At 34.4% G+C, this 27246-nt stretch overlaps 1 protein-coding gene across 1 annotated transcript; it reads right to left on the bottom strand.

The window, feature by feature from the left end:
- Positions 1-2709: 2709 nt before the first annotated feature.
- LOC123880665 (protein grindelwald) lies at positions 2710-27053 on the bottom strand. The gene is made up of 5 exons (XM_045928909.1): positions 26897-27053; positions 17089-17298; positions 9498-9563; positions 6232-6365; positions 2710-5532 (listed from the first exon to the last, which is right to left on the bottom strand). Exons 2-5 carry the CDS (start codon positions 17288-17290, stop codon positions 5218-5220), a joined length of 717 nt encoding a protein of 238 aa, XP_045784865.1. The 5' UTR covers positions 17291-17298; positions 26897-27053; the 3' UTR covers positions 2710-5217.
- Positions 27054-27246: the final 193 nt, after the last annotated feature.

Here is a 27246-nt window from a genome sequence, read left to right as displayed (position 1 = left end):
GTTTGAAATAGTCCTGCTATGAATGCCGTTTGCATAATATACTAATAGCATAGTCAAAGAGATGGCGTTTTCGACATCTGTCAGTTACATACAAAATTATATTGTATTATATTGTATTGTGCCCTCTTGCACACATTACTTTGATATCTGACAACGAACCATCAAAAGCCCAATCTTTCGTTGGCTCTACAATATATATACTTATATACATCACCTAATTAAATAGATTAGCTTGAAGAAGAAAAATTCAATTTTTCATACTTAATAAGCACATTTTAAATCTTATCCCTATTCTATAAATATCAAATTGATTTTGTATTATATTTTATTGAAGTTATCCATAAACTCCTAATCCAACTAATTCTAATATAATTCTATTATTTCATATATAGTTATATTTTATTAATATCAACGTCAATACTCAGATCCATGTCGTAGCGTAATGTAATCCTTATTTCTCACCACATAATTCTCAATCTATAACTCAATCCAGGGAAAAAAATTTGTATAGGGCGCTCTTCAAATGGAAAACATAGTTTTGTTAGTGATAGGTTGGTCGCTCAAAAAGGTTAACGTCCAGTGGGTTTTTGTCTCTGTCATTTGTACACGATTACGTAACAGAGACAGCTCTATACTAACTTCTTTCCGTGGATAGAATATTGCAGTGGTAGAGATTTTAATGCATATCGATAACATGTAGGTATCTCTTCTGAGAAAACTAGCTACCCTGTTGTCGACAAGATGAGATTGCAAAGATATTATTTGCAAAATGTTATACCTAAGTAATATTATATTCAAATATTGCAGGTAAAACATCATGCCAATTAAATACCTCTTCACTTCATCTCTTGCTAGAAAAGAAACTTAATATTATACTTTAGTACTTATATAGTTAAGAGCACTTGTAAAAATTTATTTGAATAAAAATCTTTTGATTTATATTTCAAAATTACTAAGACTATCTTGAACGTCACGAAAAACTTTTAATTGCTTCATTATTTTTGATTTAAAAAAATCTTAAATTTTCTTATCATACAACTAAAAATTTCATTATTTTGCAGTGCATACTATTAACAAGCTATCTACTAGCAATAAAACTTGCAGAAGGCAGCAGCTGTCATTGTCATGTAAATGTCAAGATCTGTTTGTTAAGTGGGCTCTACACTCGCGGCGCGAACGGTCGCGAAAGCCCGCGGCAACTGCGAATCACGAGTGTAGATGTTGTTCACGCCTTCGCGTTCGCGCTTCGCGCCTTTCCCCGATCAGTGTCGGTTTTTGGTCCGCAACAAAGGGTTTGCGACGCGAACGTGAACGCATCGTCAACGTCATGAACAAGACTTGCGAGTGTGGAGGGACACATTTCACGCGTGGATCGCGGCAAACATTCACGGCGTGAAATAACGGCGCGACTGCGCGTGCGAGTGTAGAGCCGGCTTTACATTTGCTGCAAGTGTTTACTCAGCACATGAGACTTACCAGGAGGGATCGGTAACTCAGTGATCTTCACTGAATGAAAGCCATCAAGCTAAGCTCATTTTACTTTTCATTTTAACTCATTGAAGGTTTTCTACGAAAAATATTTTTGTTGTAAATAGCACTGTAGAGTGTAGAATCAACCAATGTCAAAAAAGTTTGATGACTTTTATTTAGTGAGGATCTGGTGGTCTGCCCATGGGTACTTTCATGAGGCGAGAACCAAAATTAATGAGCCTTTAGCGCCACGGAACAGATGTCGTTGCCATTGCATCTCACTTTGTACCACCAAAATAGGCAAATAAATCAGCTACTGCGAAGGTTCAATAGTTATTTTCTGTAACGACATTTACTACTCAGTAATAAAAATTTTAACACTAGTACTCACTAAACATGGCATAAGATACACGTTAAATGTACCTAAAGTATGAAAGTCATGTATTGTGTTAATTTCATATTTGTATGACTTCTAACATTAAAATCAAAAGTTGTGCAAAACGTCCTACCCTCTTAAATATTACTAAAAGCAGGGAAAACGTACACTAACATGGATAACTATTATTCCCTCATAACTACGTTATATAATATAGATATTAGGTATATTACAAAACACTACTAATATTATATACCTTACTACTATTATATACATACACATACTCAACACTCGTTAAAATGACAAGGACGAACAAAAGAGCGTAATGTTAACAAGAACCCTGAACACTCACAATAAGCGCATTTTTATTCTCTCGCTATTCACTATCAATTTAAATATTATTTTCATAGAATTATGACTGAAACGGGATAAATACCGAATTTCGTTACATTTGCGTAGGCGTTTTAGTATGTAAGCAAATGATATAATTTGCAACTCCAGACTAAATACTGATCTAATATCTTGTCGGAGTGATTTTGTACCAGCAACACAGCCACAGAAGAAAAATATTTTTTACAAAGATCACTTTTCTCCTGTTGTTATCGATACACAGCATTATTTAGTTAAATCACACCAAACAAGACTACAGATCGATTAATGTGCGCTAGTGAAAGGCAATTCAATAATAAAAACTGTGGCCTAAGCCACTAATTAAACTCGATGGTCCACAAGCTTTAGTAACTAAATTACCAATTGAAAAATAACACGGATATGCACAATCTTTTAAATATTGAATAGCGGTAGAATAAATAACTCAACATGTAATAACCACAAAACGATAAAACATTAAAATTAAAAAAACAGCTAAGCTGAAAATTTTATTTCACCACGATTTCTATTAGATTACACCTAGATAAAATTAGATTAAGTAGATCAAATTTCATTACAATTTAGTTTTTTTACCGACTTCAAAAAAAAGAGGAGGATCTCAATTCGTCGGAATCTTTTTTTTTTTTCATATATAATAACGTTTTATGACATTTTCTCCCTTTTTAAAAGTGCTTTGTTTTTAGGCCTAAACGCTCACTTTATTGTGCTCTCCTAGTTAACTCCTACGATTTGAGAGCTAAACGAAATAATTAATTTAGTATGGACGAGCAAATCTAGTGGATTTATAAATTGAATATTATTGTAAATTGCACAATTGAAAAGAGCAACCGCCGAGTTTCTTGCTGGTTCTTCTCGGTAGGAACGGCATTCCGAACCAGTGGTAAATTATTTGACGATTCAAAAGCACTTGTAAAAGTTTATTTGAATAAAAATCTATTCTATTCTATTCTATTCTATTTATGATACTCCAAAAGTCCAATACACTCTTTGAAAACTTAAACTCAGTACATCGATTGCACCTAATATAACTAGATCAAACAAGTTTACAGCAATTATGTTAACATCGCAATGAGTTATTGCTCTACGAATACACGTATTGATAAATTAATATTATCATTATTGTTAAATTGAAATTCGAGTCTGATTAAGATTATTATCATTCTTAGTGTTCCTAGTAATATTATATCAGTATGAAAGATCCTTAACATATAATTACTTAAAATATAAATGATAATATAGGTAAAATTAATTAATTTATACATATTGCGTCATTTTTGACAGTATATATTTTGTTAAGTATGAAGACAGTTTAACTGTAAAATCTATAACTATGTTAACATTTTAATTGGGTGTCTAATCAAAATATACAAATAGGTACTTTTAAGACGATAAGAAGAATACTTCGCAAGAACTACAAAAAGCCGACCAAATCGGTTGCATCGGAGAAAAGCTGATAACGTCAGATCAAAATATAACATATATTTTCAGTGCTGAAAAAATACGACTCACTTGCAGGTATTGCGATTTAGCAGTTGTATAAAGAAATTACATACCTTTTTTTTTCTCTCTCGTCTGGCTTTACAAAGATTAGCCAATGTCAAATTTGCAATTATTTGCAACAAGTTAGGAAAACTATACAAGTATTGGACCCCGTCTGTGAGGACGCTCGCCGACACACGCACAACACCCCCTTAGAGCGCTTTCCAGTCAGTTTCAACAAAAAAAAACACTCCAAAAAGGCAGAGCACGCCCGCCAGCTAACACCAACACAGACGAATTAGTAATTGCACGTTATCATAATCAATATCTCACACGCATTGTATGTAGTAGGAATGCAATTTCCTAATGTAATAAACTGATAACAATTATTACGTCTAGGTAGCTAGGTACCTACTTTACTAATTGATACTATTGTGATGTATTGAACTATGCGAATGTGATGTTCAGTAATTTTGCTAATGAGCTGAGGAAATTGCACAATAAGCCTCTACCACATCGCCGCGAAATAACAGCGAAACCGCAGAAGATCCGCCATGCTTTATGTTTCTCAAACTTGACTATGAATCCATTTCCTACCCACATGATTTAAAACCTCTAAACGAAATGTGTAGGGATTTCACTTTTGTTTCGCGTCGAAAATGTGCTAGAGGCACTTCGCTGTAAAGTAGGTACTTCGCTGGGTTTATAGGAAAGCGATAGATATGTACCTACCTAGTCAAAGTGAATGGGGCATAATTGACCGGTTGACGGGCATCAAAACAGTTTTAAATGAAAGATAATATCGTATCCTTTGAATCCAGAACCGATGGGGAAAAATTTATGAACATTGAAAAGAGTAAAAATCAATAGGTTTTTCTTTCATGGTACAAAAATTATTTGAATTTTTTCGTGATTCCCGTGGCCCACAACAACGCAACCTATGTCAGTATAGGTACTCGTAGATCATATACATAGATAGGTACATACTGTTAATTTCGCTTGTGTCGACCGCCGCGGTATGCTTTCCATACTAAAGTGCCCGTTTACCTTTGTAGTCAAACGCTCCTATTTCGTGTATTATACAAGTGACAAGTTACAGCGGAACTTCAGCTGTTTTTTTTTTGCTGTTTCTTAACGAAGGTGTTATAACAGCATAAAAGGTTTAACAGATAATATCTGCCATGAAAAATTGAATATTGCCTGTATCAAATCCATAAAATATACTCGTAAAATGGGAGTACTTAAATTTAACTAATATTGAAAAAGAATTACAATTACTTACACATTAGGTATAGTATCGAGAAATTCCAATAACAGTTATATAAAAGATTCAAGTACGAAACTACAAAGTCATTGAAAAATTACTGTAAACTAGTTTTAAATTATTTTATAAAATGTCCTTCGAAAAAACTGCATAATGTCTTTCTATAGAAAAGTTGCTAAAAACTGCAAATTGATTCTGATATGCTCGTTGTATTTTTTTTCACCCCCACAGTATGAGTTCAGAACCTGTGGCCAGCAGCTGGTTCAGGAGGTGTGACGTTCAGTCCCATATTATCATATGAAAAATCCAAAGTAGTGTCTTCCGCTGGGTGTCTGTTACTGATAGCTGTGCTTATAGTCTTTGGAGTTGTAGCCCCTTGACTCTTGTCAGTTTGTGTTCTCGTGTCTAGGTCTTTAGCGTTGAGAGGTTGTTGATTTTGACGTTTCGGCGGCTCGGGGTTTCGAATTTCCAATTTGAGCTCGGGTTTCGGTTTCGGCATTTCGGCATGCGGGTTGTAATGCGTTAAGTCGGTCGGCTGCTGCTTGACGCGATTCTGAAATAAAATATATTTCGATTTAAATATACATACCTACAAGAATATATTTAATTTATTTTAGTTTTTAATTTAATATTTATTGTTTTAATTTACATTTAAGTTTATTTTATAGAATTGTCAGTTTTTTGTATACTTAATTCTGGAATTAAAATATTTTAAAAAGTTTAGTGTACAAGTGTCTTGCGCGTAATCCTGTGACGGTAAAAAAAATGTTAAATTTGGAGATTTTTCACGGTAAAACTTCAAGTTATTATACTTACAGTCTAGAAAGTAATGTAAAGCTTTACAAATTTTTCAAACTTTGCAGTTTCACATTTACATTTTTTTCACATGCAGTTTATTTAGCAGCTATTTACCATAAAATTTTATTATGATGATCTTAATTTCAGTCCAATTGTATGGATAGTGGACCATCACTATTCATTTATTTTATTATAAATGCGAAAGTGACTTTGTTTATTGGTTTGTTGGTATGTCCTTTAATCACGCCACAATAGAACAACCAAAGATGTGATTTTTTGCATGAATAAGGATCTAGAATGTGGGATAGGCTACTTTTTATCAAGAAAATCAAAGACTTCCCACGGGATTAGGTATTAAAGACTAAATCCACATGAACGTAGTCGGGTAAAAGCTAGTCATTATTTTCTGCGTTACAATGGATTATGTAAGACTACAATTTGTGGATAATATTACCTTTGATGGTTGTAGCTTCTGTTTGATGTAACGCCACGATAGTCTTCCGCGACAAATAATAATCAAGATGAGCAACAAAACGGCGAGGGCCACACAGCTTATAATCAACGCAGTCTGCGCCTGTCGCTGCACACCTTTGCAATAAAAAATAAATATATAAACATTAACAGAAAAATTAGGGATATTCAATTATATGGAACTGTTGCAAAATTGCTATACAGACACAAGGAAGGATTTTTGCAAGGCATTCTGAACCAGTGGTAGATGCTTTTGACGATTCAAAAGAACTTGTAAAAGTATGATAGAATAAAAATATTTTTAATTTGAATTTGCACTACTGTGCATATTTTCAGAACTCACAATATGTTCAGTTTTACCCACAATGCTTTACTGTGCATTATTTAGACCGATCTATACAGTCTTCGAAGGCTTTTCGATGCATTTTTGTACGAATTTGATTCGTGCGAACAATACCAACCAAACTGACCTTCCCACTATTGAATCCTTTTATTGAACTGCGAATCTAAAAGCCACTCTGCCAAATAATATTTAAAAAAAAATAGAAAAACATAACATAAAATTCACGTAGCTCTTAATGCAAAACTCGCATGAATTCGCTTTGCTTGTATATTTTTCAGCAAACCCTTTCCGTACACTTCACAATATTGTTTTCTTTTTTAAAATCATTTTAGAAAAGAATAAAGGCACAAAGCAGGAATTCATTCATAATATAGAATGCCTAATTTGCGTGAGCAAATCACGGAATGAGGCTGACACGCTGAGCTTTGCTAATACAAGTACTAATTTTGTCCGTTCTAATTAAATAATTAAAAAAAAAAAAAAAAAAGTACGCTGCAATATCTATTGCCGACCTGTTCTTGAAACAACTTGACTTTCGTCATTTATCGCTGATAGCCAAAGACATGGTGTACATTATTTTAAAACTCTACTGATAGCGCAGCAGCCAGCATCACGGACTTGGACCTAAATATTAGTGATGATAAGTTTGACGTGTGTATCTGTGTATATGTCTGTGACATCGTAGCTCCTAAACTAATGAACCAATTTTAATTTTGTTTTTTTTTTTTGTTTGAAAGGTGGCTTGATCGAGAGTGTTCTTAGCTATAATCCAAGAAAATTGGTTCAGCCGTTTGAAAGTTATCAGCTCTTTTCTAGTTACTGAAACCATCACTTGTCGGGGGTGTTACAAATTTTTAATTTACACTTAAGTTGCCGGTACGCTCGGTGGGACATTTTAAATCAGCACAAAAATGACTGTCATTTTGTATGGCACATTTCCTTCAGGGTACTTTTACAAGTCCATTTCAGCGGGATGATTTGATTATATTTCCCGGAAAAATTCCTCACAACGGCAACTGCATCGATCATTTTTGTGAAACATGTTTTTCCACTCGTCCGATGACGTGCAGTTTGGGGCTTTTCGCATGTTTCCCCTTGAATACAATCGTAACCAATGATATTAGAATAATTAGAACTGATTAATGCAATCAATACTGCAGAGCAAAATATTATTATGATACCTATATGTATTTTGTAAGTAGTATTTGGATGTAATGAGTAGTAAAGTAGGTAATTGGATGAATTGATATTTAATTTGGAGTATATAGGAAATAGAATATTAATTGAAATATCATTTGATGTAAATAATTTCAATAATTACACTAATTCTAAACAAAATCCTTTTTTTTCCAGTGATCTGGACGTTTTTGGCACACAAAAAACAAATCTGAACACAAATCAAATCTTGAATCAATTTTAAAAACATCTCATTTTTAAGAAAAAAGAATTGAATTCTAAAACTGTACTAAAATTGGGTCCAAAAATATCGATCAGAACGGTATAATAGTTTCAACTGTTTTCATTCAGATCTTTGCTTCATATGTAAAATTTTATTTTGTGCAATTATAGCATTTTGTTTGCCAGCTCCTCAATCATTTAAATATTATAATTTATTTATCTAAATAGGGAGGTACAGTTATGATAGATTAAGCCAGATTTTACTGAGAAAAGCCTACAACTACCTTTATCTTAATTTCGCTATGCACAAAAATATATTTAGTAGGTATATGTACCTATTGATGTCGCATGTACATTGTACATATGTATAAGTACTTCAAAAACCGGGCAAGTGCGAGTCGGACTCATGCACCGAGGGTTGCGTACCTCGGAAGGACATCTGCAAATATAAGTTTGTAATCGCTACTATGACAGAGCTACATATACTTTATATATGTACTTTAACTAATTAAAATAGTTTTCGGATTTTTCCTTGTGCTGTAAGACATTGGTAGCCGCCTAACTTCATGATTCTAGGTGAACGGGTAGTGCCCTGTAGGTTTTAATTCCCTTTATGGGCCTTGACGCAATAGCTGCAAAGTGATGCCATAAGGCTTTTTTTACCCTTAAAACGCAATTGCACTGCAAAATATTAAACTGCTTCTCTGTTTGCATAGTAGCTGAGGCTACATACATTTCGCTCGGCAACTGATTTTGAAACTCATATTGAAACCATAAGCCGGGGAACTTTTGACGTATTTGACGTCATTATCGCACATAGAATAGGGTATGTAAACAAATACATTCGCAAGCTAACAAGCCAAAAATTGATAAGAGTTAGACTGAATGACGCAAAATAATGTTCAAAGTCCAGTCTTATACATTGAAAAGAAACACATTTTTTTAAATTACAGGATAGGCTTGTGCTTGACAACAATCATGCCTTATGAAATGCAATAATTAAATCGAAGTTAGAGTGCGCTTGCCTAGAAGATAGAAGATTATTCACTCTTGCATTGAACATAGTTATACACAGCAGAAAACACGACACTTAAAGTTACAAATTTTAATGTAGAGCCATTTTTGAGATAGATCCTGATCCAAAATAGTTCATAGTGATATATTATATTACCAACCCCCCAAATCGTGAATATTTCAAGCTTCACAAACCTAATGCCATTTGAGCGCCCCTCTCATTTATAAAGTTTTCTTATAACTTTTATGTAATTTTTGACTTTGGCTGATTGATTAACACATTATTAGTGAATTAGATTTGATTATGTTCATTAATTTGAAAGTTATAAGGCTCTGACGGACAAGCGGATGGATGTACAGATCAAAATAGACTCGAAGAAATTCGCTTTACTCTGACGATTATTGATAGGTATATAAATGAAATTCGCGATGCAAAAAAAAACACAACATAAAAACATGTCAGCAAAGTGAATCAGAAGTAAAAAGGTACTTACTGGATATGTCCGAAGGTGGACCAGAGTTCTCTGACCTGCGCTGATATCTCAAGTCAAGCAAATATCCTGAAAAGAATAGAAAATAAAAGGGTTATCGATGGTGTATGATACAAAACAAATAAAATAAATAAAAACAATATAGAAACTATTAACATCCAGCATTAAAGATGCCATGAGTTTGTTGTTGTTTCTTGTGTTGCTGTGTTGTGTTGTTTGCTAGTGTAAACTACGTAGGAGTTACTCGTATAATATTGGATCAAAACTGTTACTATCAATTACCATATTCACCACTGTAAATGAACGTGATTAGTCTGAAACTATTAACTAGATGTCTTTGTATGTCAATAACTAATTATACAAGAGCACGGTGCGCAAATAACGAGAAATGCAACTACTTAGTTCTAAAACGTGATTGTAGTCGCCTAAAGGTAAACGCACACCGAGCGTTTCAAAAAAAACGACACACGACCTTAGCCAGCGTGGTAGACTATGGCCTGAGCCAAGAGACCCGCGCTCAGTAGTGAGCCGACAATGGGTTGATGATGATGATCATCGCCGTGAAATAGGTGGCGCGTGAGTCGTTTTGCAAGTTTGCGGAGAAAAAATCCGACTTTGCCAAGAATATGTATAAAAACAACAGTTTTTACTTTTGTATGTCCCCGGCTGAGATACTCTTTCGTATTGAATTTTATTTTAATTTTGCAGGCTTATGCGCAGTTGGGGGTTTTAATTTAATTATTTTTTTAATCTCTGAACTTTGAGAGTGCAGTCATGCACGTACAAACGTGGCATGGGTACTTTATCTGAATGCACCTTATATGCGTAGCAGCGTGGTAGTACCTGTCCGAGTCAACAGACCGTAACTTCATGGGCATTGTTGCACCCGCCCTCACCAATGACCTGTTGACTGTGTTCCAGCTGGCTTATTTTCTTTCGTCGTGCATGAATCTCCTAGCACATTTTTTTTCGAAAAAACCAGTATTAAACTCTTCGTAGTACAACTGTTATGAGCAAGTAGGTTTCAATACTACTTATTTGTTTCAAAATATGTGAAGAGATTTTTTTATTGCTCTAATTATATATTATTTTTCTCGTAATTAATGTATTTTTAAGATTTACAGATTTACATAAGGGGGTTAGCGACAATTCGCCAAGTCGGCAATTTTACGTGTATTGAATTTTCCAGCCTCTAGCTCCTAAACTACTATACTTACCTAAGTACCTATTGAAAATAATTTACTATAAAAAATAAAATTCTAGAATATCAGCTTATATTGTGAAATATGAGACCAATAACTATCTACATTACCTAATGTTAAGTTGGACTTTGAACAAACCGTAGGTACTAGGTAGGTATAGTGAGAAAAACTAACACAAAAATAACTCTGTTTCTGATTATTTTTCTTTCTTATTTATATCAATTTAATATATATATATAAAATAATATTTAAAAAAAATGTATGTCTGTCTGTCTAGTGGTCGTCTATCTGTCTGATAGCTTGATCGATTTTGAAAAAATCTATATTTCATCGATCAAAAAATCAAAGAGTTCCCATTGGGTTTTTAAATCCACACGGACGAAGTCGCGGACATCATCATTGCATGGATTGAATCATGGGATATAATTAAAGATGTGGAGAGTTACATGGGCTACTTTTCATTATGTGAAATCAAAGAGTTGCTACAGGATTTGTAAAAACCCAAATCCACGCGGATCGAATACTAAGTCGCGAGTATCACCTATGTATAGTTTCGATCTCGTATAGGTACTGTAACCAAATAGTATACGAAATGAATTAATGACTAGTATTAGTAATTCTAATTAAGATTAATATTTGTGCAGCTGCGTTATTAGTTTGTTTGTAATGTTAGTCCGATCGTAGACAATCTGGCTTGCAATTGTCTCTTTGTCAGACTCGTTCATTGTTGGCACAGTAATTAAAATAGTGTCATCATGATTCCCTTGTAAACGAGAATAACTCCTACTAATCAACTAAATGAAACCCGCGACTTCATCCGCGCGTGTTTGGGTTTTAACTTTTTATTTTTAACCCCCGACCCAAAAAGAGGAGTGTTATAAGTTTGACGTGTGTATCTGCGTATCTGTGTAACTGTCTGTGGCATCGTAGCTCCTAAACTAATGAACCGATTTTAATTTAGTTTTTTTTTTGTTTGAAAGGTGGCTTGATCGAGAGTGTTCTTAGCTACAATCCAAGAAAATCGGTTCAGCCGTTTGAAAGTTATTAGCTCTTTTCTTGTTACTGTAACTTTCACTTGTCGGGGGTGTTAAAAATTTTTATACTGTTACAACAGTATAGCTTGTAGCTATTTCTTACCAAATTTCATTAAAATCAGTTAAACGGATGGGTTATGAAAAATATCACTGAACAATGACAACTCTAAATTAAACCTACAGAAGTGACTTATAGCGCCATCGCAGTACAACAGAGTGATTCGCTAACTCAGTGATCAATACTGAATGATAGCCACTGAGCTCATTTGACATTTATTTTTAATCCATTGAAAGTTTCCTACGAAAAACTATTTTAGTATCACTCATTGAAGAAGCAAGGTAGAACCAACCCATATTAAGGGGCATGAAACGGGCGTGCCCGCGAAATTCAAATTTAATTTGGTTTTTCGCAATTGCTAAACTAATACGACAACGCAGGCTTATGGCATTTTTATTGCGACAATGGCAGTATCATCCTCACAGGTTTATATAAAAATCTTTACTTTAAAAAGTCCAGTTTAAGAAATTAGCTCTAGTATCGACTATAACTCACAAATTAGTCGATACTAGAGCTAATTTCTTAAACTGGACCCTTCGCATCCACCTTAAATGAGTTTGATGGCTATCGTTTAGTGTTGATCACTGAGTTAACAGATACGTCTATCTTTTGTAGATTGGTTCACACCACGTCTCTTTTGTGATGAACAAAGTTGACCACCATAGGTACGAGTATATATTTAGTAGCATATTATATAGTATAGCATAGTATTTATTCAGCAAATTTAATCTACAGTCACAGATAGGTCCTCTACAAAATTGTAAAAGGAAAACACTGCCTATCATACGTTACATCATTGACAATGCATAATTATGCAAAAACCGAAATTAATATTCAGCAACATTCAGTCAGTTTCATAACGAACGTATTATTTTAGGTTTGTGAATACGAAATGTAAATAAATTATTTATTCCTGCAATAGCAGACATTATGTGCTTTTAGATTATGTAACGAACTACATACATACCTAACTACATAGTAATCCGCCTACCAAATTGAAGTGCGTCATAAGCGCTTTATAAGGGTGTTGAATTCAAACCCTAGCATAGGTAGGTACTTCCCATTAACTCAAAAGTTTGTATGAATGGATGTATGGATATTTGTTACTCTTTCACGCAAAAATTACTGGATGGATTTGGCTGTTTGGAATGCAGATAGATTATACCCTGGATTATCACATAGGCTACTTTTTATCCCGGAAAATCAATGAGTTCCCGCGGGATTTTTAAAAACCTATATCTACGGGAACGAAGTTGCGGGCAGCAGCTAGTATTTACAAGTGTAAATTAAAAATTTATAACACCCCCAACAAGTGAAGGTTACAGTAACTAGAAAAGAGCTGATAACTTTCAAACAGCTGAACCGATTTTCTTGGATTATAGCTAAGAACACTATCGATCAAGCCAAGCCACCTTTCAAACAAAAAAAACTAAACTAAAATTGGTTTAATAGTTTAGGAGCTGCGATGCCACAGACAGATACACAGATACACACGTCAACCTCCTTATAACACCCCTCTTTTTGGGTCGGGGGTTAATAAAAGTAGAAGGTAGTTTGTTAGAAGGAGCCGGAATGATGACATAGTTGCGCTACTATTTAACATTATATCTATATTTTGTTATCTTTTTTATTATTTTGTACTAGCTGATGCCCGCGACTTCGTTCGCGTGGATGTAGGTTTTTTAAAATTCCCGTGGGAACTCTTTGATTTTCCGGGATAAAAATTAGCCTATGTGCTAATCCAGGGTATAATCTATCTCCATTCTGAATTTCAGCCCAATCCGTCCAGTGATTTTACGTGAAGGAGTAACAAACATACACACACACACATACAAACTTTCTCCTTTATAATATTAGTGTGATGACAAAAGTGGGCAAACTAGCAGATGGATTACCTAAGGTGAAGTGATTTGCGACATCAGATGAACCAATTCTCGGCTTTTTAGGAAGTTTATGATCCGCTCCTGAAATAACTCGGTGACCGTATAGAAAAGACTTTAGTAAATTAAAGAGAATTCCGAAAGGTCGGCGGTTCAAAGTTCAAACCCCACTCGTTGAACTATTGTCTACCCACTCCTGGCACAAGCTTTACACTTAATTGGAGGGGAAAGGCATCATGATTAGCATGGCTAATATTCTTTTAAATATATATATATATATGTATATATATATTCCCTTATACCTGTTCTTTAAAGTGCGTATGTACGTACATAATAATCGCTCCTAGTAGAGACGTAGAGATATTTGACCTGAAACTTGCATTCTTTAACCGGAGTGTGAGTGAAACACAATGATTAAGAGTGGGCGAGATAAGCGATTTGCGGTCACGAAACTGGTTGTTGGCATCACAGCTGTATTATAAGTGACTCTATATCGAAAACAATTAGGTTTTATTCTCTGTTTTGTTTCAAAGTAAGGCCCGTTTTATAGGTATGTAATATTAGCATTATTACTCATGCCTAGGTGAATATCATAGCTCGAGAATTTTCCCAGCAAAGCATGTCATGATATTTTCATTTTCTCTACTTATTTACGCTATTGATAAGCCTGTTCTATAATCTGGTGATTGGTTATATTTACTGGTTGATTTCCGCGACTTCTTCCGTGTGGGATTACCTATATTTTTAAATATTCTGTTGGAACTCATTGATTTTCTAGCATAAACAGTAGGTACCTAGTCTATATCAGAGTCCAGGATGTAAATTATCTCTGTACCAAGAAGATTTATGTCAGCAACTTCTTTCATGTCGATTTAGGTTTTTAAAATTCCCGTGGGAACTCTTTTTAGGTATACTGGAACTAAAACTAGCACGTGTCCTTCCTGGAGATCTGTAGGTATGTAGGTACCTACAACCTACCTTTCGTCAAAATCAGTCAAACGGTTGGCTTTGATAGATACACTTTTGCATTATAATTTACACTTTTATTTTTTCATATTACCCTTATTGAATCAGCTCATACAATTGGAATAAACCCTATAATAATGTTTCTTATTTTTAACCCCCGACCCAAAAAGAGGGGTGTTATAAGTTTGACGTGTGTATCTGTGTATCTGTTTTTCTGTGTATCTGTGTATCTGTCTGTGGCATAGTAGTTCCTAAACTAATGAGCCGATTTTAATTTAGTTTTTTCTGTTTGAAAGGTGGCTTGATCGAGAGTGTTCTTAGCTATAATCCAAGAAAATCGGTTCAGCCGTTTGAAAGTTATCAGCTCTTTTCTAGTTACTGTAACCTTCACTTGTCGGGGTGTTATATTAATTTACACTTATTTGCTCAAATTTTTTACTCATTCGATTGCTACCTACATGCCTACCCTACCTACCCTAGGTAAGTGCGTCAGATCATTCAACTCTGAACCAACAATTGCTACTGCATTAAGTAGGTACCTACTACGTTGAGTACCTACCCTACTTCTTACGTAAGTACGCACCAAACGAAAAATTGTTAAATATTTAAAAACTTTACGTAAAATTTTTAACTTTTCTGCTTTTACTCCGCTTCTCATGTTCGTAGAACTGCAAATACCTACCTAATGGCTAGATAGATACGTAAACGAATTCGAGGTCGATACTAAAAAAAATGAACGAAATATGTTCTTACTTGAACCATCACAAGTTATGCAAATGTTAGTCAAACATAACCTTTAAAAATTACTATTGAGTGTCAATGACGTGGTTTGTTCTTAAATTTTTTAACAATATGAGTTTAACATTTTCTTTTGCCCTCCAACTAAGCGTATTTGTAGTAAGAGTGAGTAGCATCATCATCACCATCAAAGGCCAAGTACTGCGATGCCACTTATTTTGTGACAGCTAAACTGCCTACATGTAGAATATCTATTCGCTTCTAGATGGCGTTGTACATGATTTTTTTTCGTTAATGAATTCTAGTTTTCCAGTAGGTAATAGGTAAAAAGTCCCAGAAAATCTTTCGAAAATTACTTAATTATTCTATTTTAATAACCAATGAACTAACAAAAATCCAATCCTTTTTTGCCCTTTCGTTAAATCTAGCAATTTACCTAGTCATTAATTTGTACAAGTTACAGCTTAAAAAATTTTTGTCTTAGTAATTTAAAATTTAATAAAATTTCACCTAAATGAATCATGATCATGAAATAAAAATGTATGTATAATTAATTACTTTTTATTTCTTCCAATATAGTGTGCAGATAACTTAACTTAAAGGTCTTTCCCAGAAGAGCGAAAAATTAAAAAAAAAAATTCAAGCCTCACTGACTTGCCGCTAGATGGCCAAATTTTTGGGTTTTTTGGCTTCTGATTGAGCTACTTTGTCACGTCTATGTAGAATGTAATATTTAATATCTTCGATCATAATACAGAATCAAATAAACTAAAACTTCTACTCTAGCTTGACAGCATATTGTATCTTGGGTGAACTACAGATTGGAGAAAATTGGATTATAATTTTACTTTATCAGATGTCATGTGGATTGTGAGGGCCATTGCAATATTAAGTTAGTATTGTGTGACACCTTAAAACTAAAGGTGGCCAACCAAGGGATTCACAGATAACATTATCTAAAATAGGCAGTTTTTATCACTCTTGATGCCGTTTTTCTACTAAGCAATGGCCTTTTTGCAACTTCAAGGTTTGGACGAATACCTTGATTATTCTTGTGTGACATTGGTAAAGGCCAGGCTCAGATCAGACAGCTTTGGTTAGTATTTAATTGTTTATGCATGAGTACCATTTATTTATCTTTATTAGGAAATGTTTACTTCTTTACTTTATGATTCTAAATATGTATATCTTATGGATTGTGAAGTGCCAGTAAAATATGCAGGGATTTTTTTTAGATTATATGACCTTTGTTAACTATTTTTTCATTTCATGTCTTCAAAAATGTGTATTTAATATTGTATAAACGTAATGATAAAGAAAGGCATGATCGACTATTGTCCTACTTTTAATGGCTATATAGTACGTACTGTTTTATAAAATTTGGTCATTTTTACACCCGACCCAAAAAGAGGGGTGTTATAAGTTTGACGTGTGTATCTGTGTATCTGTCTGTGGCATTGTAGCTCGTAAATTAATGAACCGATTTTAATTTAGTTTTTTTTGTTTGAACGGTGCCTTGATCGAGAGTATTCTTAGCTATAATCTAAGAAAATCGGTTCAGCCGTTTGAAATTTATCAGCTCTTTTCTAGTTACTGTAACCTTCACTTGTCGTGGGTGTTATAAGTTTTTAATTTACACTTTTTGTAATTAAAGTTATAATAATAATTAACTATCTTGAAAATCGTGGAATTGTTTTCTCGTAAAGGGACACTTACCTTGACATTCCTTAACACAGAGTCCAGAGTCATGATTATGATGGGTTATGTTGCATACGACGTTGCATGGTGCACAGCGGTTGGTCTCCGGGGAACAATACTCTTCCAGTTGGCAGGTCAATTGGCCACACCGGATTCCTCCCAGCGTTAATTGCGCTGAGGTGGCGCCAGCCATGGCCAAGAAGCAAGCGAATCGAGACATTTTCTTGCCTGCAACAAATAAGTAAATGAATAAGCACCGCTATTTCTTCGAAAGAGAAAAAAACCCTATAAACTTTTGAACTCATTCTCCAAATCATACGAACTTAAATAACTTCAACGCGTTTTCTAAATCTTTCTTCAATCATCATTATACGTATTTCTTTTTTTTAAATATCCCTTCAAACTGTACAGAAAATTCCACTTACCTATTTTACAAAATTTAAATACAGCCAGGGACATAAGGTACAGCGAATTATTGAAACTCTTTGACGCGAGTGAAGTGGGAATAATTTTAGTTATTATTTATACTCGTCTATCGCTTAATATTTATTGTACCTAATCTCAATACTATAAACGAGCATTTATTATAATTGATTTCTCGAAAATAGTTCTAACGATTTGGATGAAATTTTATACTTAGATAATGTTTTACCAAAGATATTTAACATTAAATTGTACATAGACGTGACATAGCAGCCTAATGTAAGCAGCCAATTTAGCTCTCTGGTGACAAAAGTGAAACTTTGATAAATTATTTAATAAATTAAGTATCGCTCTTTGATGAATGAATTTCTATAAAATCTATAACACATTTTTCTTTTACTAAAATAATTTAAGTGATATATTATAAAATTACATGTAATCATTTTCTTACTATTCATACCGACTTGAGTCTTATCTTGGTCAAATTTTAGGTTTAGCAAAAGTGCAGAACAAGATTTGAGCATTTGTGTTAGTTTAGTAGTTATTATATGGAAATAATTAGTTTTCAAAATACAATATTTTTCTGAAATATTTTAGAATTCATAATAGTTAATAATATAACGCCATCTATCGGCGAATAGAAATTCTAGCATGAAGTGGAGGGTCTGCGAACGCTGCGCTACAATGCTGCGCGAGATCACTATTCTAGCAAATTGAGACCCCAACATTTATCGTTTTTTTCAACTACGTTTTGTGCCCATTGTCATTTCAAGTTCGCAACATGTTCTGATTCTACTCTGATTCTACTCCTACTTCTTCTATATTAATATTGAATTCAGCAGTAAAGTTAAATAGGTATACCTATTTACTACATCTAGCGGTCAGTAGATGAACTACGTCGATATAGTCTCTATTCTCTAACATCAATGGTATCTATGGCCTATGCAATCTACAAAAACAGAATAGTTACTCCCAATGCAACCCACTTGTTTTACCTACATACAAGTTTATCAAGATAGGTAGCTTTGTCAATTTTTATTCTAGAGTTCCCGTCCTGCATTTTCAGGGATTCAGGGATAGTATGATTTCCCGGAAACGCCCAAAAAATTTGGATGACATTTCGTATTAGATAATGTTTTATTTTCCAAGTTTATCAGTATAATTCCTAAGTTCCCGTGCGAAATCTGAAACAGCATCAATCAAATTGAAAGACACATACAGGTATTATGTAATAGTTTTGATTGATAATGTAATTATAACCCCAAAAGAGGTGTATTATTTTTCAAAGTTTAACCCAGACCATAGACTTGCGTGACTAATTTTCACTATAGGTGGATTAGGGGCTTACAACTCGACGAGAGAATTTACGACCACAATTTTTTCTCTAAAGGATTTCTTTAGTGTGTGCGTGTAGCATGGTATGAGTCATACGGCAGGTAGCGTCGACAGTTAATATTTGAACGTGAATAAACACCGCCATATTGTTGTCTCTAACACAGGTGCATGAGTTATCTCATGCACAAAAGATAATGCACTAGATACAATTTTGGTACTTATGGTACATACTTACGTAGAGATACATACTTTAGGTGCCTAGTAGTAGTAACAGTAATTTGGTTTGATGGATTATTTTTTGGTTTTATGTAAGTACTAAGTAGTAGGAAGTACCTTTATATGACTTTAATTTTTAGGGTTCCGTAGGCAAAGGAAAAAGGCACACTTATAGGATCACTTTGTTGTCTGTCTGTCTGTCTGTCTATCCGTATGTCCATTTGTCGTGACTATCAAGAAAACCTATGGGGTAGGTAGGTATTAGCCTAAGTTTCTATTTAATTTATAAAATTATAAAAGCTCTCATCAGAATAAGAGATAGAATCCGTAATTAATAAAAAATGTAGGTACTCTGCATGTAATAGAATTCTTAATTAGTAGTTGAGTAAAAATATAAAAATTTCAAGCTTTTCATAACATAATTTTTAGATGCTAGTATCTAGACTCTCTATTAGTCGGTCTTCTTATGAATCCTTTAAAGGTATTGATTGAATTGAGTCTATAGAGCTGGTAAAATATTAATTACAAAAATAATGAATGGGTGCTCGAACAAAAGACTTGCATAGAAGTACTAGCTAATATAAGAGATAAGTCTCGAATAAAATAAAATTTGATTTTTAAAACACGTATGTGTGTAATGTCTTGCAAAAACTTGAACCAACGAAAGTTAACGGACTCTTCGAGACACGAAGCAAAGGTACGAGTATAGCCTAGGTAGGTCCTACCGACTTCAAAGTCGGTCACCCTGGGCGGTCCAACTGGGCACAGTACACTGATTTGCTTAAACAGCATAATAGACTGATTGGCGGTTTCCGAAGCCAAACCTAGGCCAAATCACTTTCAAAGTTGCTAATTAAAAAAATATTAAGAGGGCTCTCTCCGTCACTCGCTCCATACAAACGCAGTTCCAATTTCATTTGAATATTAAGCAACCAAAGTCCATGAAATTTTGCAGACATATTCTAGAAACTAATATCTATGTCTGTGGTTTTCCAGATTTCTCTTAAAATATTCGGTTTCAAAGTTACGCGGTCTTAAAAATTTACATACAAATCTTTGAGCCCCTGTAATTTTAAAACTACATATTTTTAGAAAAATCTAAAACACCACAGACACAGATATTAGTTTTTAGAATATGTCTGCAAAATTTCATGGACTTTGGTTGCTTAATATTCAAATGAAATTGGAACTACGATTGTATGAAGCGAGCAGAAGCGAGTGACGGAGAGAGCCCTGTTAATAAGAAAGGGTTGCCTTGCAGACATCACTTTTGTGATAAGTCGCCCTTTGTTTTACTAAATGATTATATTCTGCTTACTTTTATTCTGTAATATATGCAATAAAGTGGTTTAAATAAATAATTTAATGTAGGTGTATAGGCACCTACCTAATTACCTGCGTGCCCACTAAACGGTTTTATGGGTTAGACTTAGGTATTTAATTTTTTTAACGCTGATAATTCTGATAAGTTAAAGACACCAGAGGCACCTAGAGGTAAGTGCCCTAGATCAAGTCCCGGGCCCTTCTAGCCTATCACTGCTTATAATACAATTAGCGTATAGTTATAAGTACATATTATTATGATTAAATTATATTACTTACCTACCTATCTTGGTGTAATATATCAAAGCTCTATTTTTAAAAACGTAGATACCTATGTAACTGAGCAAGTAAATCGAATTTATGAAATTATGGTAAATTTTGAGTAGGTACCTAGGCACTACTTACGTCGTCGTTTTAAATGGGTCAAGCGGAAGTACTTACTTTCAACTCCCATCCATCCTAAATGTGGCACTTTTTATCAATAATATTAAACTTTTAACTAATACACGTAACAGTTAGCTACTCAAGTGGGAAACATTGAGTTTTGAATTACATTTCTATTGACCATTTTGTAATGAAATGATTAAAGAACCCGGCGGTGGGTGGTTGTTCAGTTTTTACTGTGGTTGCTAAGCAACGAAGCTACTACGATATTCATACTACAGTAGTTACTAGTACCTACCTAAGGTAGATATTATCACGAAGTATAATAAGTGTTTTACAGACTGATATTTTAAGAAAAATATAGTTATTTTGTAGTTAAAATAATTGGGTCTTTATCATCTGTACAAGACCACTTTATACGACTATAACTGTAGGTTTTCAGAACTCAAGGAAACTTCTGGCTCCACAGGAGGCTAGTGCTGTGCTCGTGTTCCCGCCACAGGTGCTGCAAATATTGAGTGGAATCCAATTTGGTACCTACCCCACAGCGCGCATCTTACTTTGAATGAATTATTTTAACCAAAGGGGTATGCATTTAATAACTGCGATAACACTTTCACGTCAGCTCGCTTCCATCTTAGACTGCATCGTCACTTACCACCAGGTGAGATTGCAGTCAAGAGCTAACTTTTATCTGAATGAAAATAAAAATAAAACGTAAAAATGTTAAATGTAAGTTATAGGTACGAGTCATGTGAAGAGTGACCTAACCGCCTGATCACCTTGAGCTGAAGGTGCCTCACGTATCATCGAATCAATGGACGTAAAATTTTAATGACAAGGACGTAACGTAATAATTAACAGTTGGTCATGTTAACTCCGATTATATGTTTATTGTAGTGTGCAATGAATTCGTTAAAAGTAAGCTGGTGTACCTTAGTTTCACGGAACCAATCGGTTTTGCATCGATGTTGTTGTTCTTCTCAGTATGAATCTGCTTTGCCGGTGGTAAATAGTAACTTTGTCCACGTAGAGTCAGTTTTTATTTCCCCGAGGAGTTCTCTTTGATTCCGGAACAAGAAGTTGTGTGCTATATACAATAAATCCTATATGGATATTATTATGGTTTATAATATGTATTAGGTAAGTATAGATTTTGCCCGTGACTTTTAACAAAAGTTTTTTAAAAATTCCGTGGGAACTCTTTGATTTTCCGATACAAAAAGTAGCCCATCTTTAGGAAGCAAGCCGTACCAAATGGATAATGCCCGCGACGTCATCTTTATGATAAGTTTTTATTAATAATTTTAAGATTGAGCTGCGGTAGGTACCTACATAAATAAGTTTAAAAGAATATCACTGGCCTATGTATGACGATACGTTGAGGAAAGCTTAGAGACACAAAGGCAAGGGGAATGCCAATGGTGTGTTTATTGTTTCTGTCTTATTTGTATGCGAGAGAGGCTTCGCCGTTGAGGCTCCTAAAGGCTCTAGGTGAATCTGTGCTAACAAAAACCAATCAAGTGCGAGTCGAACTCACATACGAAGGGTCCCGTACCGTCGTACTAAAAATAACAATTTTTAATTTTTTCGTTTTCGAGTTTCGGTTTTTTTGAATCCCGTAGGAACTCTTCAATTTGCCGGGGCAAAAAGTAGCCTTTGTCCTTTCCCGGGATGTATCGCAAGTCTGTACCAAATTTCATTAAAATCGGTTCAGTGGTTGAGCCGTGAAAACGTAGCAGACAGACAGACAGAAAGACAGACAGACAGACACACTTTCGCATTTATAATATAAGTATGGATTTTTGGTGTATGAATTGTTTTCTTCATTTGTCTTAAGACCTACCTACCTGCCAAATTTCATGATTCTAGATCAACAGTACACCCCATATGATTATTGACAGACACGAAAGACAGATATACAACAAAGTGACCCTATAAGGGTTCCTTTTTTCCTTTTGAGGTACGGAACCCTAAAAACATAATATATTATATATAGGTATAGGTAGGTAGAGACTAGTATTCAAATTACCTGATTATGCTAATTTATGTGTTTTAAAGGCTCATATTATATTATATTATCTACAAGTGCAGTTTCATATTCAGGTAATAATATGCCACTAAGGCTTAATTTAGTATACGCACCTATATTATTATTTAGTTCACATTTATCGTAGTTATAATATAGCCTAACTCTATATCTATTGTCTAGATATCAGAACTACATAGGTAATATACATATAAGGTAGTTATAATATTATTTGTTCTTGCACAAAAAAGGCTCTTAATATGTTCCCAAGTTCGCAATGATAACTATATTCAGTAGGCTTTTCATGTTACAAAGATGTAAATAAAATATACGAAAAAAATTTGCATATTGGGCACCTGCAGGGGAGCCAAACTGACTCGGGTCGCCTTTGTATGTTTTGTATTAAAAATAACCAAAAAATACTACTTGAATTAGGTTAAAACTTAAGAGGGCTCTCTCCGTCACTCGTTTCATACAATCGTAGGTCCAATTTCATTTGAATATTAAGCAACCAAAGTCCATGAAATTTTGCAGACATATTCTAGAAACTAATATCTAGTACTACTTTGACTTACAAAACTACAACCATGTCGATTTCACCAACCGCGAGACATACCTACTTACCTGCTCGTAATATACCCGAGATACTGGCAGTATTATTCCTTTTGAAGGCCAAACTAACGATTTAGCAAGGTGGCTGCCAGCTTTAAACCCACCGTGGTCGTTTTAACCCTTTACGAAGGGTCTTCAAAAACCTCCGGGCCCCATAATCCCAGAATGTCCACCACGAAGGCATAAAATACAAGCTTCTACTAGGTTTTCATATTTGCGCTTCGTGGCCCGTTCGGTGCTACATATAACACCCGTATATGCAGACATATCTTGCACAGGTTGCATCGCAAACAAGCGACTTTCCTTCATTGTATTCTCCAAGGGATGAGCGTCATAGTCATACCATCGGGTCTCTTAACATCGCTACACGAGAAGCCAGTAGGTACTACTTAGTGGGTATAGGTGGCACGTGAGTGGGAGCAACAGATCTTCGGATGACGTTGTTAAGAATATTGAGGTAAAAGAAGCGACCACCGCCTCGCGAATAAGAGGATCCATGGTGACCAAAGGTATCTCCATGGACCAACATAACTTGTTGTTGTACTTTTTTGTTATTGTTATTAATTACCATCGTGTGATAAACTAATTAATGATTTAAGGCTTACTTCGTGGATAATCGACATGTTATAATGTAAATAACGACCACGATTAATGTAATGTTTTTGAATTATCGATATTTCAACCCATTTGCATGAGTCGGTGCCACGCTGGGACTGCAATGCCGCGAGAGACGAATCGTGTGATAACTAGGTACATCTAGTGTTCTTATTTATCACCTATTCTTTTATGTATATGTATGATTATCATATAAAGGGTACCCGTACAAAATTATGTAAGTTACCTACCTACATGCCTATCTATTAGTATTCTGATACCTACTATGATAATTATAAAAGACGCAACACCTTTTTACCTTATCAGTATCCGCTCATTAAGAACGATTCATCATTTAGGTTAACAGCTATAAACAGCCTTTTTAAATATTTCTGAATCACAAAAGTTAAATCGTTTCCGTATTTGGGAAATTATCTGTTAATTATCTGTTAAGAAATTCCCCGTAGCAGCCCGGGGTTAGGGAGGGGTGTTTACTCCATGCCTCAAAGAGTCAGAAAGGACTTAAAGCCGTTTTTCCTGTGTCTCATCTCTCTCCGGTCACGTCGGATTGCCGTCCCATCGGACTATGAAGTGTTTTAATTACCTATCAAAAAATAATATATAAATAATGCATGTCTTTTAGAATCTTTAGGAACTTATTTTAGAATGGTTTCCTACTCGTTTAAAATGTAATCAATAACTTTAAAGTTCATTAAGCTACTATGCGTTTCAATTAAATAAAAAATCGGTCAACTGCGAGTCCGACTGGCACACGGAGGGTTCCGTACCATCGTACAAGAAATTTACAAGACTTTTTAATATTCTTAAATTTCTATGAGTGACTCTAAACTTTCTTACATTACAAAGAAAAACCTAAATTATCAAATGGTTTTAGGGCTTCGTACCCGAAGGGTGCCATCGGATCGCTATTACTAAGCTTACTTCCGCTCCGTCGCCCGTCCGTCCTTCCGCCCCGTCCGTCCGTCCGTCCTTCCGCCGTCCGTCTATCTGTCAGCGGGCTGTATCTCGCGAACCGTAATAAGTAGACAGTTGAAATTTGTAACTCCACACATTTTTTACATAAGTACTTGATACATACTACTCTTTGATGATAAAAAATTTATAGATACCGAAATGTAGAGTTAGCTCTATTTAAAGGACTATAATATAATTATTATTGTAAAATCGGTCCTCGTATCTAATTAGAAGCACCGCCTTTTAATTATCCAGCCTAAATGACCTGTGAACATTTTGGATAGGAGAATAATAACGTCACTTTATAATTATAAACGTCGTTACAAAATACATTTTCATATGGAAAATAACTACCTACCTACAGTAAAAGCTGGATGGTCAGTTTTAATTAAATTTGCATAATATATACTCTATTTATTTCTTTTGAAACTCATTACAATAATAATATATATAGAATTAATTGTATAAAGCCACTTTCATGAAGCGTCACGATAGCGGCAAATCGGCGCAAAGGTAGGTAATGCGAAAGTGAGTATATCTGTATATCTGTTACGCAAGCTGCAACTTGCAAAGTTTCAAGTTATTTTCAAATTATTATAATTTGAAACTTCTTCATAATAAGTATAATTAATAATAATCTTTAGTTAATTAGGTATCTTTCCAGCTATTTCTGAAAAGATTCGAGCGCGTGGTCGGTCTATCGTATTTATAAAGTAGATAGATAGATAGAGTTAAAGTTGATAGAGATAGAGTGTAGTTAAAGTAGATACCTAAAGTGGTTAATTTTATTTTAACAACATTATAATATTTACTTCACATGTAGAAATAACCCATATTTAGCCTAATGTTGTTAGTTTATAAGTTTAGTAGTAAGTACTACTAGAAATTGTTATACCTAGTTTTAAGTATTTTAACTAGATTATAATATTACTGTGTTACGTGTACTACATATTGTCGACGATACCTATAACAGGTGTGCGGAAAAACTTATCAAGTTTATGAATACACCTGCTTTGTAAATTTTGTAAAAATTTGTCCTTAAATAAATAAAATATATTAAAAAAAAAAAAATATCAAGATAGTATTATAAAGGGGACGGTCGAGGCCCTAATGTAGGACGCGTTGACACATTAGCCCCGTGTCACTCAGGAGACAGCAGGATCCGCAGCAGAAATTATAATAGTAGTATTAAATGTATTTGGAGTATCATTTTTGTTCCGTTTGTCATGGTGCTTATTGATAAAAAATATTTCATCAGTTCATCATTTCAGTTAATAGCCTCATCTGGTGACAGAAGGGTTGGTTTATTTTTTGTTCTGTACGGAAATACAGCCAGTATGCATGGCACCATTTATCGCGGGTATGATTTGAACAGTAATAAGGTACCTATAATATACCTAGATAAGGCTAGCTTTAAGGTTTATTGTAACATTTTCAACTAAAAAAGGTATTTTTCCTACTTATCTAGGTTTATGCGTGATTTAGGTACCAACCTTATTAGCTCTACCAACCCTAATTTTTCCTAGTGTTAGAATTCGTGGATCCCTTCCTATGGACCTATAAAATATGACTCATTGAAGAAAAATGTTCAGAAAAACATCTTAGATCATAAGTTAAATTTAGATAACATTATGATGACTAATCATAATTAATTACCTCTACAACGATAGGCAAGGACACTGCTTATTATGGATAAAAAATTATTAAACAGGTAAGTATACCTGCCTACTAAGTAGGCACCTACATACTTAATTACCTATACAAAACAAAGTATATATTTTTAACTTGTCGCTAAACAGCGATTAAAACAGCTATAAAGTCTGGTTACTGTATGGTGAGACCTGAAGTGATAAGGAAAGGCTATAAAAACTTGAATAATCCGCTTACTTAGGTAGGTAACTTAAAACTTAGTGGGAAAATGAGAAATCAACTCACCTTAGACCGTTCTCATCTTGTACCAAAACCTTAATTTTGTTGAACACACTATACACAACCAACTTTCTAAAATAATTTTTACACTGTTTCGAAGCCTTCAGAGGCTAAGCAGCGTCGGCGGCCAATCGACGAGGTGGATAACGGAATGCGACTCTTGCGCAGGTAAAACTACGTATGTGTTCGTGAACAACTCGTCTGTGTGCGTTAATGTAATTATTTACATTGTATCCACGTCTGACTGGTTTTATGTTCGAATGTGTGAGTTAGTCCATACAATAGCACGTCCTGATGTTCGTTGCAAATACCGAAGATTTTTATTTTGTAAATTGTAGGTAAGTTCACAATTACGA

Source organism: Maniola jurtina, chromosome Z (assembly GCF_905333055.1).
Source record: "Maniola jurtina chromosome Z, ilManJurt1.1, whole genome shotgun sequence".
Taxonomy (NCBI): Eukaryota; Metazoa; Arthropoda; class Insecta; order Lepidoptera; family Nymphalidae; genus Maniola; species Maniola jurtina.
Note: the sequence above shows the minus strand (reverse complement) of the source record. Positions and strands in the feature narration are given on the sequence as shown.